The sequence below is a fragment of the Chroicocephalus ridibundus genome, chromosome 7, assembly GCF_963924245.1.
Source record: "Chroicocephalus ridibundus chromosome 7, bChrRid1.1, whole genome shotgun sequence".
Classification (NCBI taxonomy): domain Eukaryota; kingdom Metazoa; phylum Chordata; class Aves; order Charadriiformes; family Laridae; genus Chroicocephalus; species Chroicocephalus ridibundus.
This window is the reverse complement of record NC_086290.1, coordinates 53,195,395-53,213,336: the sequence shown is the minus strand read 5'-3', so window position 1 is coordinate 53,213,336 and position 17,942 is coordinate 53,195,395. Positions and strand designations below refer to the sequence as shown.

Here is a 17,942-nt window from a genome sequence, read left to right as displayed (position 1 = left end):
TTCTCCCCACTCCCTTTTCCTGTGGGGTTATGAAAGCTCTTATTTTTGCCTGATTAAGCACTCTAGTGTCAATACATGTGTAGTTCCAGAAGTTGGTGGAGATCATTAGAAAAGCCTAGATCTCTTAACTCTTCCCCGCCCCCCCCCAAAAAAGAGATTCGTTTCCCAGGAGGCAGAGTTTTACCTGCACTGTACATTTGTATTATACAGCACTTTGTTTTCTGGCAGCAAGAGGCAGGGGAAAGACTGGGGACAAAGTGTATACCCCACAAGAAGAAAACTGGACCTGCTTGAAGAACTTGGTGCTAAATTCCCTTCCTAGCTGCAAGGACTCTGGTAGATCTTGAATCCTTGATCTGAAGTGAGGGCATGTGGCAGGTGTCCGTGCTCACAGAAGCTGTGCTGCTCTTCTTCCTCAGGTCTTCCCAGTGCTGCATTAATGCGGGAATGGATTTTCCTTTGGCAGAGGGAAGCTGAAGAGGAGGGGAAGGGAGAGGTCGCTCCCTGATGCGGTGCTTGTGCTCCCTGCTCTCCTGGGGCTGTGGGGCTCTTCGTCACACACATCTATCCCCCCTGCTTGGGCTGTAGAGAAGAGGGGCGGTCTGTCTCCTGCAGTACTCACTTTTAAAAGCAATTACTCTGATACTGCATCTGCTTTGTTTACCACGGTATTTCCATCCTTTTCCTCTTAAAATCAAGTTTTGAAGCACAGCAGCAGCAGCAACCAGAGACCATCAAAAATCATAAGAGAAGCCCCAAAATACTCTGAAGTTTTATAGAAGTAGTAAATTTGGTGTATTTTTTATTTGTCTTCAGTTGTTTCTGCCCTTAGCATTCACATTTTGAAATTTCACTTTGAAGTCTGTGGGCTAGGAACACATTTAAAAATAAATCAGAGCAGAGTCTGGGAGTGCAGGGCTTTAATAAGGAGGCTGAATAGCACAGGACTCGTGCTAACATGATGAGATTTAACAGTGTTGCATCTGAACTGAGTCAAAGTCTAGAGGGAAGCCTGCCAGGCGTGTTGGAGGGAGAAGGGGACAGAGCAGTTTGCAACTACTTTCTGAATTTTGACATGCTTTACAGAGCTTTGCTCAGGCTTGAGCTTAGCAGAGTGGTGGTTTAAATTGTGTTAGAAATCTTTGTACTTGCGGAAAAACAAAAATCTCAATTATAGGCAATTTATATTTCCCTAAATACTGATCTTCATTAATTGCAAAGTTTCCAAAGAGGTCTCTCTTCTGCAACTGCAATATAAAATTTCCCTTTGAAAGAAATCTCTTGCTCTCCCCTCTGGTGGTAATGGACAGTCATACTGACACATGAATTAATAACTGGGAATTTGCTCCTGGATCCTGACCCATTTAAATCAGTGTGTACAGCCTATCTGCCTGGGAGCAACACAGACCCATCAGAGCATTGGTGTCACCTTTGTGTTGTGCTGACGTGTGTGCAAGAGCCGCTCCGATGAACAGGACAGAGCCGCGTTTCATGGCTCGCTTCTGATGGGATCGGGTATCTGTATGGTCCCGTTTGTTTTCCATTTTCTGAGCAGCATTGATGTTACGGAGATAACACTACAGAGCGTGTGCTGCATGTCCGCTTGTGGTTCATGGTATTTTTTTTTTTAGCATTTTTGGAAGTCTTGTGAACAGTGCTGATTTTTTTTTTTTTCATCTCAGCTCCTACAAATATGAAAAGATGAGAGAATCTCACTTAGAAAACCCCAAACAAACAAAACTGTTCTAAGTCCTTATTTAAAAAAATAGAATTTAACTACTACTAAAATTTGCCTGAATTTTGAGCCAAGCGGAGTGTTTTAAGCATCAGGAGGAGGGAGGCTGGCATGTGGCACTGGAACACCTGGATTTCAGAGCACTGCGGAGCGTGTGATATGAAAGCTGTGTGAGCGCTAAAGGGCTCTTGTAGGTTTGAGTAGATCTGAAGATGGATTTAGCTGGCGGTGACAGCTGACTTCTTCCAGCCTCTTTGGGAAGTCTGCCCTTCCGTCTCTTCTGGTTGTGGCACAGGACAGAGGACTTGGACCCAGCTCACGCAGCATTGCTTCTGCAACGTGAAACAGTTCCAAGGGGTAAAGGTTCTCTTCTCGCACAAAAAGCAGGAATCGATGCTTCCCCCGCTAAAATGGGATGGAGCAGAAGCGTGATGTTCTTCAGTCACTAATAATTTGCTCTGTTACATTGACCTTCTCCCTGACAGCATCACCATACAGCCTTTTCTGAGCAGCAGATAATTTATTTCATGGGAGGCAGAGGTGCTGCCAGTGGGATAACCTGCTGGTATTTTTGCAGATGTGTGTTCAGAGCTTTTGCCCTGTCTGGCTGCAGTCTCTCCCCGCCTATCCTGTACCCTGAAAGTGCTGGGTTGGTTCCTGTTAGGACAAAAGGCTCTTATCAGAAACATGGCTCGTCCCTGCTGGTGTCCGGTGTGGAGAGAACGAGGCAGTTGAATGAACACCTGCTGCTGCCAGGAGGCAGAATAAAAAACCGTAATAGCATCTTCCATCAGAATGCGCAAAAAAAAAAAAAAAAAAAACCCCAAACAAACCAACGTTGTAAAATCTTTCATCTTTCCAGTCTGTGCACCTCCCTTCTCACAGACTACGTAGTCTGAGACACAAACATGGTGTAAAACTGCTCAGATGTAGCTGTTCCTAGGATGAAACACGGCAGACTCATAGTTATTCACTGTGTATTCACACAGCAACGTAAGCTGCTGGGGAATAAGGGCGTGCTGAATTAATTGAATTACTTCAGAGATGAGTTTGGTCCACTAATTCTATATCGACTTTGGTCTTTAAATAGCATTAAGGACCCACATTAAAACTCAGTTAAAACTCAGGAATGTGGTTTGGACAGGATAAGGTCACATTTGTGCGTGAGGTGGAATAATGTAACTGGTTCCCTTGACATGGCTCTGTATCTCACATAATCGGAGCAAAATTGAATCTCAGTTTAATCTGATCATTTGCTGTCCCTTCCGTAAGGAAGAACAAGGTTGAATTAACAAAGCCTGAGGAGGTCTCTGTAGTCTGTACGGATACAGGGACCAAGTAATTGAACTCGTGCTCCCTTAGGAAATACTTGAGCGTGATGCAAGTAGATGGTTGAAATGGCTCGCGCAGTCTAGGGCAGCCCCCAGAATCTGCGGCAGGTATTTTCGTAGTCATATTTTCCCAACTTTTTTTCCACTGCACAGTGACTCACAAGTAACCTCTTCATAGCGTCATCATATGCCTAGTGCTGGTACCTCTAAACACATTGCAGGACTTATCTTTTTAATCAAATTATTATTGCCATAATTAATAGGGCTTGAAAGGTGCCATTAAGGCAGAGCTTTCTGTGTGATATTGATTGTTAGGTGGGATAGCAGCTGATAGGAATTAAATACTTGAGGGAGTGGAATGAGTGTGAAGAGAGCCTGGGTTTCAGAGTGTATCTTTATACGCAAACTCCTGTGTGCTTCAGTTGGATTGACATCAGGCTTTGGTCATACTTAAAGGTCTCCTCTCCCTATTCAGATTGTATTTTGTGAGACCATCTCATCCTTAGGTGTTTAAAGGCTAAATCAGCAGCAAGAATAGATAAATCCTACTGGGAGTGTTGTGGAAATGACTAGTCAACTTAAAAACAAAAGGTGTACATGTAGGTGGAAAGTAAATGATAACAGAGCTATCTCCGAATAGCGTTGGATGAATTTTTCTCCCACAGACTTCACTGCCTTTTAAACCCGGGAGTTTATAATACTGTTTCTCTTACTGAATTGCGCTGTCCCAGTGGGGCTATCACAAGTACAGAGAACACATCCTTTTTTGAGGAGTCCAGGTGGCTGTGGTCATCTGGCTTCTCCTGGTGGTACGATTTTGCATTGCCTAGGACGTGTCGACTGCTGGTGATCTCCAGGGGTGGCTTTGGCCCCTCTGTTCCTGTTTGCATCCTTGCAGTGAGAATTATTTGTAGCTTTCAAGAGCGTAGCATGGAGGGGCACGCTCTGTTCCTTTTTCCCCTTGTACCTCTTTGGGACCAGCTGCCTTTTCATTTTTGTTTTATTGGCTTCTTAAACGGCTGCCAGCTGGATATAGGTAAGTGGGGGTTTTCAGTGCTGCAGTCTGCAGAGAACAAGCATCAGTATGTAGCCATTTAGTCCTGGCAACTGCTTCCTATTTTTCCAGATGATTCCAGCCAGCTCTTTTTGTGTTTAGCCTATTGTCGAATGCCATCACAAAGACTTAGGGTATTAATCCTATCATCTGTTCAGTGTGTGGAACTGCTGAGTGGGCTGCGCAGTGAATGAGAAGCTGTAGGTACCAGGGAGAAGGGGTATGGTGCGTAGGCGTGTTTGGAGCACATTCAGAATTCATGCCTTTCCCTGGCTGTACTGATTGAATGTGAAAATTTCCTTCTGCATCTCCAGCGGTCACCAGTAACAGGAATGTGCAAATGCAAAGGTCTGATGGCAGTGGAAGGCAGGTGGAATGTGGAACAGGCTGGAGTGACGGAGGGGTATAGCCTTTCTCAGCGTCTGTGGTTGTCTGTGTGCTGTTGCGATGCTGAAGAAGGCTCTGAAGGAGTCATGCGTCTTGCTCAGAGCAGACAAAACGGTAGATTCAGCACTTCGGATTGAGGCCAGAATATAACAAATGGACTAAACCAAAACAACAGCTCCCAAGGTCATGGGTATTGAATATATAAGGATTCAGCTTTGAGTCTTGCAGGCTGAGTCCATCTCTAGCAAGCAGAACGTGTCTACCGCAAAGGAGCTGGCACTTCTTAGATGCTGGCTGCGTGTTACGCTTCCTTCTGTGGCAGATCTGGTTTAACAGCGTCTGTGAAACCCAAACTCCCTATTCTGCAGACTGTCTCTCACTAGAGCTGCAGTTCTGCACTGTGGTTCTTTGCCAGCAAATTTAGTTTGAGAACTTCCTACTCCGAAGGACTTGTGTCTGCCCCCATACTGTGATTATTAAGTTTATTAAGTAGTCTGTGTGGTTGCCCTTTAAACTGCATCCATTATATGGTACAAGGAGAAAAGGCTATTTCCCTCAAACCAACCCACCCCCCACCAAGTATTTGTTTTTAAAAAGAATGATTTCACAGATCTAATTTGGAATCAGCACAGCTGAGGGGGCCATAATGAGTGTCTGTAAATTGGGTGATAGGAGCTTCTTAAACCAGAGCAGCTGCCAAAGGCATCTTAACATGGAGCTTCTGCTGTAACAAGAGACAGCTTGGCAGGCTAGGATCTGCAGCCAAAAAGCTGACTCCAGGCTTGTGGTTTCCCACCTGGGTACTCAAATCAGCACTCCTTAGGCCCTGCAGCTTTTAGATGCCTCCACGCTGAGCGGAGCACCCAGGAGCAGGGAAGGTTTTTGAATGTGAGCAGTCAGGAGGAGAAAGCTGTTGTGTATTTCACATCTCAAAAGCGTGTATTGTTTTTTTTAGAGGGCTCAGGCAGGATGGGGAGGGAAAGCTCTGTTGCTGGCATATACAGATGTGTTTCCAGCCAGACATTGAGCGTTACCAGTGCAGAGAAAAATATGTGCTTGGGCTTTCAGTGGGAAACAGCAACAAAAAAATCCTTTCCATTTCTTTCAGCTGGAAAGTGATGCCAGGAGCTGTTGTTTCAGAGAACGACAAGTCTGGATTTATAAGCACGCGTGTGAGATATGCCTTTGAATGTATATCAAGAAAATTTACATAGAGAAAATGCATAGCGTAGAAAGTGGGTCTCAGTGCTGACTGTCACTGTTCAGGGAAAACCAAGCCTGTTGTGGCAATCTCTTTGTGTGATTCTTAAATAAATAAATAAATAAAGCAAAGAACATCTCTTTGTGTATAAATAGATCTGTTTCTTCTGATTTCATAGTGCCCACAGCATGTGCCAATTTCTTTGGAGTGCCAGAAGAGAAGGAACGTCTTCAGAAAATGTTGAGGTTACAACACCCAGATAAAACCTGCCTGTGCTACCTTTATATACGGTCAGCTTAGTCTTGCAGAGAGCAAATGCACTGGTGAGCTTGAGGTGGTTGCCAGACCTTTCTCGCTGCTTCTTACATGATTTGCCAAATCCTTAGCTAGCTGGAGGGTGAGTATTAAGACAGGCAGCAGCACCACTGGAAGCTAAGCAGTGGTATGTTGAAAAATTCTGCTTGGGCAGGAGATCGTTAATGTGATTGGTTTTTTGCAGGGACCACCGTTAGATCCCCTAAAGCGCGCTGGCTTGAGCTGGAAGGAAGGGCACCTCTGAAAGGATGCTGCTGTCCCCTGGGAGTGGGCTGGAATAGTGTCCAGTGAGCCCCGAACACAAAGCTGATGGGTTTGGTTTTGTTGTTTATGAAAGACAGGCCTTTGTACAGCAGTAATGGAAAATCCTATTTCTGTACCAATAAAAACTTTGCTCCCATGGTTGTTGTTATTGGCAAACTTAGTCATTTTGGTGTTTATGGAAAAGTATTTGCTGGGAAGGCCTGGATGGTTAGCAAGCTTCATCTGCTTTCATTTTGCTTTGATGACACGCATGCTGCTGTGGGACCTCCTGTTTCATCCCTGTTACCCCATCCGCAGTCCATCCTTCCAGGCTGCTATCCCTCATCTGCAGCACGGACAGCCAAAGCCCCTGCTGTTTGCCGCAGCAAGGTGGAACATTGCCTGGGTCTTGCTTGGACTCTCCTTTCTGGCCTGGGGGGCATCAGCTTGGTGTGCGTTCCTACTTTACCACACAGGAGGCTGAAACAATGCAGTGTGTGTTTTGTAGCAGTCAGGCTAGACCTAGTTGGCGTGTGAGGTATCAGCCAGCTGACAATAACAATAATAAAGAACTTTGAATGCTGCAGAAGGATTAAAAGAAGCTTCTCTAATAAATGCAATTATAAAAACATGCTTGAGCCGTGTGTCCTATTTAATTCCTGCCCAAGAAAAGAGGCATTCCTCAGGGCACTGCTTTTGTCTGAGTGAAGGAGATATCCAAGTGCCTCAGGCGTCCTCTCTGAATCCAGAGTGGCTCTTCTATGCCCTGGGTGGCAACTAATACTGGGCTTGGGATTCCTCTGAAGAACAGTTATTCCTCCAGGACTGACTCAGTATTTTTTGCCAGGCAGTGACTTTATAGCTGGCAGAGCCCTTGCTGCCAGACCTCACAGGCAGCTTTCCTTGCTGGATATGTCTCCCTGCCTGCATGCCCCGTGGTGTCTGTTTGCCCACAGAGGTGCCTCTGCTCCCTGGTAGGGAGCCTTTTATGTACGTTCATACAACTGGGGGTTTTCTAGTGGGCCTTCGCCACTTCCAGAGAGTACCTTGGCACCAATAAGGGCCTCAAGCTAAATGCTGTGACAGGCTGTACTTGTTCTCTTGTCAGGGCAGTTTTAAATCACACCTTTAATGTGTTTTGTCCTCTCCTGCTGGTGAGCGGATTTCCCATCTCTGCCTTTCATGTGAACAGGACTCATGATGAAGAGAATGTCTTACAGGCTCTTACAGAGCTACTTGCTGTTACCCCAGGCAGCACCCAAGAAATACTCGTTGGAGCTAATGAGTTGGTAACCCAGCTCTGGGAATTAGGACCATTAGCTGGAAACACACAGCAGCCTCCCCAGCACGGAGGAGGCAGTTAATTCATGGAGATGTGTGTAAATGTAAGAAATAGGGTCCAGATCCATCTGCTGGTTCTTGGCCATGGCTTTGACTTTGCTACTCTGTGAGGCAGCGGTTGGGCAGGCATAGGGATGTGTCTCTAGGGCTGGAGTGATGGAAGGGGACAGCCTGGGAAGCCCAGGGACCTCTTGGAGATTGCTGTATGTGCTGCCCCAGGGTCAGATCTCTCTTAACAAAGGACCAGTGTTAGTGGGACAGGGATGTTAAACCTTGAATGTTGCTCTTTTCTCTCAAAGCTCTGTCTCCCCCCTTTTAAGGGTATTTAGTCTGAAATCGTTGCGCATCTGTAGAAGCTGAAGTTTTAAGAAAACCATTAAGTATTCCAAGCTTCCTGGTAAGGTGCAAGGTAAACGATTAAATGGTCCAGAAAAGCTGCTCTTTGGCTTTCCCAGCTCCTTGCCCCTTGGTGCATACATTCCCTGAGGTATCTCATAAGGTAACTTGCGTGCAGAGAGCGACTGTGCTCTTGTTCATAAGCACCAAATGTTTAATTCAGTGTGTGCTTGTCAAAGTACATTAAAAATGCAGGTAGCACTTGCTATGTGTGAGCCAGCTCCTGTACGCGAGGCACCGTCACAGGGTAATGTTACAGGCATGACACAAGTGGAGCCTGCTGGCCCTTGGAAATGTCCTGCCAGGCTGCTATTGCCCTGTTCTCTTCGAAATGCTGCCTTTTCACGGTGATGCTATAAGAGCCCAAGGAAACGTGGGACAGAGAGGGTTTGCCATGACTGGTGATTATCTGGTGTGTTTTTGCTGCTGTGTGGTTCTCTTTTGTCCACGTTCATCTTTATCCAGTTATATCTCATCCCGTGTTTAGATCCAGTCCTGAAGATCTGCCTGGCATCAGTGGGAATGTGAAGGCTTGCAGACACCTCAGCAAGGTTCAGGTCTTTTGTAAAATGACTACAGTGGAAGTTGTATTTGTGTGCACAGCACAAATGAGTCCCAGTCCTACAGGGAATTTGTGTGCCGTCAAGTGCAACAGCAGTGTTTCAAAACTGGCAGGGCAATGGGAAGCCTCTGTGAGCACCTTGTTTTTAGAAAAGAGATTCAAATCAATATTTGGCAGCAAGGCTGCATTAGGTAAGGTTAAGGCAGTAGTGTGAAATTCATAAACAGAATGGAAAGGGTGAAAATAGGCATTGCTGGGATATAAGAGAGAAAACAGCTTAACTCTTTGAAAAATCCGTTGGGCTTGTATGGCACTGGAATTGCTGGTAATATCAGGTGAAGTTCCCGGTGGGCTGCCAGTATGCCTTGTGAAATGGGCAGGTATTAGAGCTGGAGGCAGCTGCTCCCTTGCCGTCCGCAGGACAAGACCTCTGTTCATCAGTGCTTATCTCCTCCTGACATTTTGCTTTGTGCTCGTTCCATCTCGAAGACTGTAATGATGTGCGTTTCTCAGGCCCTGGCCAACAGTTGCTATAACTACCACTAATGCGGTCGTTGGGGGCAGGTCCTGGTTTAGCTTTATTTCTACCAACCAGACAACTGAATTTTGTTTTCTTGCTTTTCAGTCCTTTCAAGGAAGTCAAGGACGAGCATACCTCTTCAATTCAGTGTGAGTATAACTTCGTACGTGTCACCTCTGCATCTCTTAGGATAGAATTCAGAAAGCCCTCATGAAGAAGAAAATAAAGGGATAGCCTTCCTTTAGAAAACCTCTGCCTGAGACTTGGGAGCTTGCTGAAAATGCTTGGAGAAAGAGTCGGGAAACAGCACTGATTTTTGATTTTATGTTGAGGTTTCAGATAAAGAGTGAGGAAAAGGCGTTTTTTTTATCATCAGATCTAATGGATGAGTCATTCTCTTCTCAGAGAAATGTAGTAGGACCAAAGAGTCATAGTTTTGTAAATGTAGAGAATAAGTAATATCTAAATACAAACTTCTTAGAGCTAGCATAAAAAATAAATATAAATTTCCCAATAACTGAAAATAGTTTTGGTGAGATCACTGCTGGGATGTCTTTCAGAAAAACTGATTTTAGTTACATTTTTCAAGTCTCCATTTCAAGTAAAAGTACCATTTTATCAATTTGAAAATGAAAATCTTTCTCCAATGCATAATTAGTGCAATTTACTAGAATGTTATTAATCTTCTGCTCAAAGCTTTATAGAATTTTTAGTTGAATAAAAATTCGGTTTCACCTTTTCATTCTGTTCGGGAACCGCAAGAGATCTCTGTTTCGGTCACAGCTGCGGTACTCGGTGTCCTGAACCTCCCGCTTATGTTTTCAAATATGGCAATGAAATTGCTGTCAACTTCATTGTAGCGTCTTGCTGTGGAAAGACATGCTAATAGGGAGCATCTCTCCTTTTTCCCCAGAGTTAATGTGGGTTGTGGCCCTGCAGAGGAGCGGGTGTTATTAACAGGATTACATGCGGTTGCAGATATTTACTGTGAAAACTGCAAAACCACACTGGGTTGGAAATATGTGAGTATCAGTATCATTTGTTTTTCCGGTGTACGTCTTTGCTCCAGCCCTTTCTGAAGGTGTGTGTATGGTAATGTGGTCTCGTGGAAAGACCATTAACTTGAGGAACAGAAATGCAGGTCTGTAGCCATGTCTCTTTTCCATCCTGCATTTCCATTTTCCCTCCTGTTTTGGATTTGTTGCATCCATTCAGAGCAGGAGCTCTTTTTGGCTAATGTATTTTTTTACTAAGGATATACACTGTGGGCCTGATTTCGGTGGGCATCCCTTAATGATACTTAACATAAATGAGATTAACTTCAGTCAGTCTTGTGCTTCATATTGTCTTTTTTCCCAGACAATACCAGAATAACAGAATGATCCATATATTGTTAATCCTGTGTCCTTCCCACTGGAAATGCTATTGAACATGAGTTAATCTGTTTGCTGTCTGTTGCTCTTCATAAATTCAATTACCTTCAAATAAAGGCTTATGCTACGTCCTAATTTCTGCTTCAGGAGGCACGCAGCGTACTTGTTTGTCAAAACATTTTGCCCAGTGTCTAAGCAAAACATATATTGTATCTGTGGCCTCTGGACAGAAATATTCTTTAATAAACCAGTTGAAAGGCTATAAAAAGTAAAGCATCAAAAACTGATGCGATGGGAATTCATGCAGAAACACAGCATGGATATCACAAATGGAGAAGGACACTAAATACGTAGATTGAGTTTATTGTAAAACAAAATACAAAATGTTACAAACATAGCAGTAAACCCAAGCCTCTCCAGCAGTAGCATTACATTCTTTCAGATGCATGACATGCACGCACACAGCACACCCGAGCAGAGCTGAACGGCTTTTGAGGATGCAGCCTCCATAACGGGAGTCCCTCCTGGTTAGGGATCCCGTAGACTTCCTTACTTGTTTGGTTCTGCAGCGTTGAAGCACCATGTGTTTCCGTAGCTGCAGGCACACACCTGTGTAGAGTGGGTTCTTCTCGTCCCTCGGTGCTCCTTTGCTCCATTTCCACATGAAGTTTACCGTAATCCGTCTCATTCCCAATGGTAGTGCTTTCACAGCATGGTTCATCAGACAACCTCTGCGTTCTTAACAAACATTAACAAATTCTCAGACCACTAGAGAGAGGTGGGTTTTATCACTGATGATTCCTAAAGCATAGCTGAAGGAGCAGTTGCCGTTGGCCTGCAAAAAGCTGCACATTTATATGGTGCCAACTGTTCTTTTTTTCCAGCCTGTAAAGGCAGCTAGAAGCAGGATTTAAGATTCTTCCAACATAATTTTCCTGAAAGCCAGCAGGAAGACCTGCAGTTGGACTGGTTTACTGTGTAGGCAGGGCTAAGGCGTACCAGGATTCCTGGATCTGATCTGTAACTGCAACTTTACCTTCAGATATCGTCTTGATCTCATTCTTTCTCCTTTTTTTTAGGAACACGCTTTTGAAAGCAGCCAGAAGTATAAAGAAGGCAAATACATCATTGAACTAGCTCACATGATCAAGGATAATGGCTGGGATTGAATGGAAAGAGCCCAGCCCTACCAGCGTGTAAGAGAATGCCATCCAACCGAACATTATATCCAAGAGTGAGAGAGTGACTGAACGCTTGGTTCCATGCATTTAGAGGCTCTGCAATTTGGGAGCATCTTCACACCCTTCTCCATCTTTATTGGTGACTGGCCTCTAAATTTCTGTCTCTCTGTCTCTTTGCTTTGTATCTGTTTGTGAGTTGACCCTGGCTGCTTCTCTCTCTGTTCTGGCGTTGGCTAAGAGAATGCACCGAATGCCCGACAGCCATTCCATGTTGACGAATGTTTAAGTACAAACTGAAGTTGGCTCTGTGGTGGCATTTTATCAGAAGGTCTCGGTGCGGGAGGAAGACACGAGTTTTGGGCAGGAGAAGGTGATAGGGGGTGGGGAGTGGGCCCGAAGGGAAGTCGTCAGAAGTTGAAACTGTACTTCTCCTTTAAGTCCTGGTTAACCAAGGCTTGAAACTATCTACTTGTCTAAATGGACAGAAAAATACCTCACGGCTGCGTTCTCTCCGAATCGTAAAACCGCTGCTCCATCAGTGGAGCTTCAGTCTAAGCCGGCTGAGCACAAGTCATAACCAGTTCCCCCCGCAAGCTAATTGCAAGTCTGTGTTTTGTTTGCTGTTTATGAACTTGTTGTTTGGGGGGGGGGGGGAGGAGGACCTGAAGGCCGGAGAGATTCCCTGCCTCTCCTTTTGCTCGCTGTTTCAGGGTAGGTAGGCCAAACATCCCAACAGAGCACAGCTGTGGGAGCATCCTCACAGCTGGAGAAACCAAATCCTGACTCTTGAGCCCTTCAGAGAGGAGGAGAAAACGATGGGGCTGGAGCTGCAGCTTAGAAGAGATGACAGGTGAAAAAAAAGGCACGTGCTAGGCAAGAGAGAGGAAATAATGTAGAGGAGTATGGGGACAAACTTAGGAATGCAGGGTACCCCTCGATTTCCTGGCCTCCACTGAGCATCCTTGGGGGTCTTTTACCAATCCTTCACAACCACGAGTAGGAAAATGCTGTTACAGAATCTTTTTCTTAAATCCCAGGCCCCAGCCATCAGCTCCGTTTTTGGAGCCTGGCAGAGAAGGGGTGCGAGAGCGGGGAGAGGAGGGAGCAGAGGAGCCTGGCGGTTGTAGCAGTACTGCACAGGTGGATATTTCAAGCCATGAGGTATCCTCCCCAAAACCTTCCCCCCTTTTCCCACTCCCAGAAGCCTGTTGCAGGCACGGCGGGGAACGGGAAAGAAAAAATAAACTTCTCTTCCCCCTACCCCTGAAATTGTCTTTGCCTTGACGTTTAAAGGGGAGGGGTAGATGTGGGCATCATAACTGCAAGGGACAAGTCCTTCCCATTTTAATTTTTTCATTTTAATTATTGTGGACCTTCCCGAGGTGGTTGGTGGGGAAGGGGCATCATGTGTGAGAGGGGAGCTGCGTTAGACATACATGACAGCGTGAAGTTTGCTCTGCAACAGTCCAGCCAGTATCTGGTGCATAACTCAAGACTATTTCACTGAATTAGTTTTATCTCTCTGAGTGAATTTTATTTTTGTTTGTGGAATTCTTTCAAGTAGGTTAATCCACTGGGGGAAATCTTTCTTAATCCAGAAGGAAAGAGTATTGTGCAGGGGTTTGTAACTCCTTATGAAACCGAAGCTTTGGAGCTGTAACCTGTTGTCGCTTGCCCCCACCCTCAAGGTACTCTCAGTTAGCTGTGGGATCAGGACGGGGGGCTGGCAGTGAGAAAGTAATTTGCTGTTAAATGAAGGGGACGTGAGCAGAGATGCTACTGACGCATCAGGGTGGACGTTACGTGTTGGGTCCTTGTGTGGAAACCCAAACCTGACGGCCCATCTAAGCAAAGGCTGTTTCTCCTCTTGAACCACTGTTCTTTACAACCTTGGAGAGGGAAGTGAGATGGAGTCTGGCCGCAGCTCCTGCAGTGGATGGAGTTGGCTCAGTTTGTGGCTTCCCTGCTAGGAGGTGGCTTCTGCCTTCACCCCATCTGCTGTGGCTGTGAAACAGATTCTTCAGCTTTCATTGCTGATCGTCTCTGCTTCCATCATCCACATTCCCTTCAGTGATAAAAAACTAGTAGAAATCCAAAACTCTGCAGTACCCGCTATCTTGTTGACTTCGACAGTGGCCTGGTCCTGTTTTCCTGTCCTTTGGTTGGTGATCCGCGACAATTTATTGGGTTTCAGCTAGTGGGAAGTGATCTGCATTCTTTGAAGAGCTCTTCAGTCTCCCCAGATACGTAGCCTTTAAAAGGGTCTGGTTGGAGCTGGGAGAAGTAAGGGATAACCCCAAATTATTGGTATGAGGTTGAGAAAAAGAGTGCACAGGGGCTCGTGGGTTTATGTTGGTATTTAGAGTGATTGCCTTTAAAAAGCAATATAAAAGGTAGGCCTGTCTAGAGGACTGCTCTGAGGAATAAGAACAGTTACTCCAGAGAGCTACCAGATGTAAATGTTTTTATCCATATATTTGGGACTGGAAAGGATGATGATCCATCAGATTGGGCTGTTTTTAACTGTTCGCAGGGGTTACGCTTTTAATGGCAACCAGTCTAAGCTTGAATACGGCAAGATCTTAATCTGGTTTTAATTGGTTTTGTCCCATCAGCAGCCACAGATTCACGCTTGCTGAGAATCTGGCCTCAAGCCCTGATACCGAAATAATGTGTGTGCCTGTGAGCGTCCCCAGCACCCAGAGAATTATCTAGAGAGTGACTTTGATCTACTGTACAGGGAGATTAGGAAAGATGGGCTTGTGAGGCTCATTGGCGTTTGTTCTCTGCTGTGTGTCCATTAAATATGAAGTACTTCTTAGTCCGCCGCTAACTCATCTGTGACTTGCTGTGTTAAGCCACATGACAGTATTGGGAGCTGGTGACCAGGCAGGATGATCAGATCTGTGTGCAAGTGGCTGCCACAATCAGGGCAGGCTAAACTGATGACTGGTAGAGTGATATTATTCAGAGCATAACCAAAGAACCTCGCTCTCTGCATCCCTCTGGGTCCTGTGAATCGACTGTAGCCAGTTCGTTACTGATTGGGATGAGCAAGGCGGGACCGTTGTTTCCGAGCTGGAGATGTGACCCGTGGAAACTTCCTCCTGGGGCGGGCACCAAGTGCCCATGGTGCTGCTTTCGGTAGGTGACGTCCTCAAGAAAACACAAACAGCAGCAAGTTTTGCTCTTTTTTTATGTGGCAGCCTCGTCTCTGGCAAGCTGTGCGCACCCTTGAGTTTACATCACCCCCGTCTACCCCAAAGCTCAGGCTTGAGTAAGTTTTAAATTGTTTTGCTCTGGTGGATTTATCTGGTGTGAAATCCTGATCCCTGTAATAAATATTCAGATGATAATATATACAAAGCAGGAAAAAAAAAAAAACGTTATCTTGTGAAATATACTTTTGTAAATAATATTTAATTTTTTTAAAAAAATAATATATTTGGTGCTGTTTTCTCAGAGCCCCTCCCTGAGAGCACTTTTTTGTTGTTTATAAATGATACTGTTTCCTTCTGTATTTGTTGGAAAATATGTTTAAAGGGAAACAAAAATTATATATACGTTGTCCTCTTAAGTCGATCCATTTCTCCTCTGGATGTGGCGAGAGGGAGCAGTCACTCCCGCTTCCAGAATCGGTCTCTGGCACAGGCGGTGGCTGGGTTACGGACGGGAGCCCGCGGTCTGGGCAGGTGCTGATGTGTGGGACGGGAGGGACCCCCAGGCTCTCGGGGCGCGCTCCGGCAGGTCCCCTCCAGTGGCCTGAGCCCCATGTCACCTCGCCCTGCCACGGCAAGTCCCACGAAAGCTGGTGGGGCTTCGTTTGGGAACGACTTCCCCGAGGAGATCTGGTTTGTAGGATTCGGGCCTGAAATTTTTTCTTGCACCAGTATTGGCTGGAGTGAAGTAGATACCGAGAGGTAGAACACGGGATTGAACATAAGCTGCAACTTCTGAGTCGCTGTCTCCAGTTGCCTGGGGGCAGCAGGGGTGGAGGATGGAGATTTCTAACTAGTTGGTTTTGAACTAAAACATAAGTCTTTGGACAGGGATCCTGGTTTTCTTTTGGGTTTTTTTTTGTTGGTTGTTTTTGGTTTTGTTTTGTGGTTTTTTTTTTTTAAACCAGGCTGCTACATAACAAATTAGAGTAAAAGTTTACCTCTCTGGCAGTAAAGTTCTTTTTTTTTTTTGTTTTTCTTTCTGTCTTCAACCTTCCCCTTTCTCCCCCTTCTTCGTTTTTAATTCATTGGGTCTCTTGTTTATCCCAAAGTGGACCAACAGCACAAACCACTGGACTGTGTTTTGCTGAGCAAGGAGCTGTTTTCAGTGATGAGTAACTGTTGCACGCTCTTTAATTCTCTGTTTTTGGTGCACACAATTTAAAAATATACAGAAAAAACCCCAAACCTACGAATGAAATCTGTTGTTCTTGTGATGATCAAGTGAGAATCTTCTCTGTACGCATTTTTCTAACTGGTATGTGCGAGTGTGTTAATCATGCATTTCACTGCACTTCCTTGTTTCGGGAGGAGCGTCATGTTTCCGTGTGAACCAGTTCTTGGATGAAGCGATGACACCCAAACACCCGGTTGGGTAGAGAGATTGGCGAGAACCAGAGCTCAGCTCAGTGGGAAGGAGCTTTTCTCACCAGGTGAGAAGCCTCAGAAATTAAATGCTCAGAAACAATTACGTTAAGACCTAGATTTTGCAGAATCCTGTTTAAAAAGAATAAGCAGAAGAGGGGAAACAAAAATCATCTTGAATTCAGAAAAAAAAATAAAAATCAACATATTTAAATGCAAGCAGAATGGCATTGTGTAAGGTACAACCACAAATAAGCTATTCTCATAGTTACGAACTGTATGTATCCTTTGTTTTGTTTTTCATAAGGAAATGGGAATGCTTTCCCCACTGACAAAACTAAAGGACAATATTTCCAATACCAGCCTGTCTGTTGATGCTCTTGTGTTTACAAATTGTGTATACTTTTATTTCTTTGATCTTATTTTAATTTTATTTTTTGGCATATTCTTTCAGGTCATTTGCTTCAGTAATAAATGCAATTGTTTGTTTTCAAATAATTGGTTGCCACCTTTTCATGTATTTGTACATTGTATATAGTTCTTCAGTGTTAGAGGGAGGCATATTGTTTGTCATATTTACAATATGTGTTGGTGCTCATTTGAGAAAATAAAATTTTCAAGTACTAAAACTGCCGGTCCGTGTTTCTGTTTTAATCTCCTATAGCGGGTGCCAGTTGGAGGCAGCAAAATTTGGTTGTTCAAGAAATGTTACGACTAGCTTGAAAATAGTCAAATTATCCTCTTTTCCAATAGCTGGGAGGCCGGAGCAGTCACCTGGTGCGGACTAGAACCACTCAGCACTTGGAGGCTGTTGTCGCAGGCAAGGATCCCCTGGGGCAGAGCAGAAAGATGATCCGTAGCCCCTGAAGTCCAGGATTGAGTGTGAGAGGAGACCCCAGATGGACCAGGAGACGGAGCTGACCCGCCTGGCACCATCCTACCACGCCTTTCCCTAAACCAAACCGGCGAGAGAAGCACATACTTTGTTTTGTGAGGAATTACATGATTTTAAGGTGTTTTTCAAGCAGCAACAATAACAGGAAACCCGTAAGATAAAACCTGCTAATTCTCGTTAAATCATTTCCCACAGATGAACGGTTTTGTCGGCACCGTTGCGCAGCAGAGCCTACAACGGTCGAATGGCTCAATAAATTCCCGGTGACCAGAAACCCTTTTTTTTTTTGGTTTGCAAGTTTTGCTTGTTGGTAAAATTCACTGCGTAGCTCTGAGTCTTGTAAAGTCGTATCGTGGTGACTGTGGGAGATACCTTGGGAGAGATCCCTGTTACTCGCCCCTAAGCTCTAAAGCAAAGCATCGGTGAAGCTGTCTGGCGCGTTGGGGTATTTGCAACTCAAACGCCCGTTCCAGAAGTTCAGCAAATGAGATTTCCCTGGGTTCGATCCATCCGAGTCCGGAAGCAGAGAAAATCTGTGCGTGGGAAGCAGAGCTCGGGCTTTGGAAGGAGAGAGGGCACGTAGAGAGGGTGAGCCTTCAGTATTAAACTGCAGAGCAGTTTGTTTGGTAGTGGAGGGAGCTTGTCCATCTCGGGTACACGCTGTGATGTTTTTATGAATCATTTTTGCTCGCTGCAGCCTGTCACCACTCATGGGGCAGCGTTCTTTTAAACACTGCAATCGCTTCTCTGCTCCCGGGTGAGGGGGTACAACATACCCGATGCCCACTGCCTTCGGCTCAGAAATCCGTTTGAGGCTGCGGCTGG

General features: G+C 45.2%; 1 protein-coding gene across 1 annotated transcript in view; it reads left to right on the top strand.

The window, feature by feature from the left end:
* The window catches only part of YPEL2 (yippee like 2), a 39,212-nt gene extending 22,503 nt beyond the window's left edge, over positions 1–16,709 (top strand). Inside the window, exons 3-5 of the mRNA XM_063341132.1 lie at positions 9,191–9,234; positions 9,999–10,107; positions 11,538–16,709. Coding sequence (XP_063197202.1) covers positions 9,191–9,234; positions 9,999–10,107; positions 11,538–11,627 — 243 coding nt within the window. The 3' untranslated portion in view covers positions 11,628–16,709. The remainder of the gene's footprint in view (positions 1–9,190; positions 9,235–9,998; positions 10,108–11,537) is intronic.
* Positions 16,710–17,942: the final 1,233 nt, after the last annotated feature.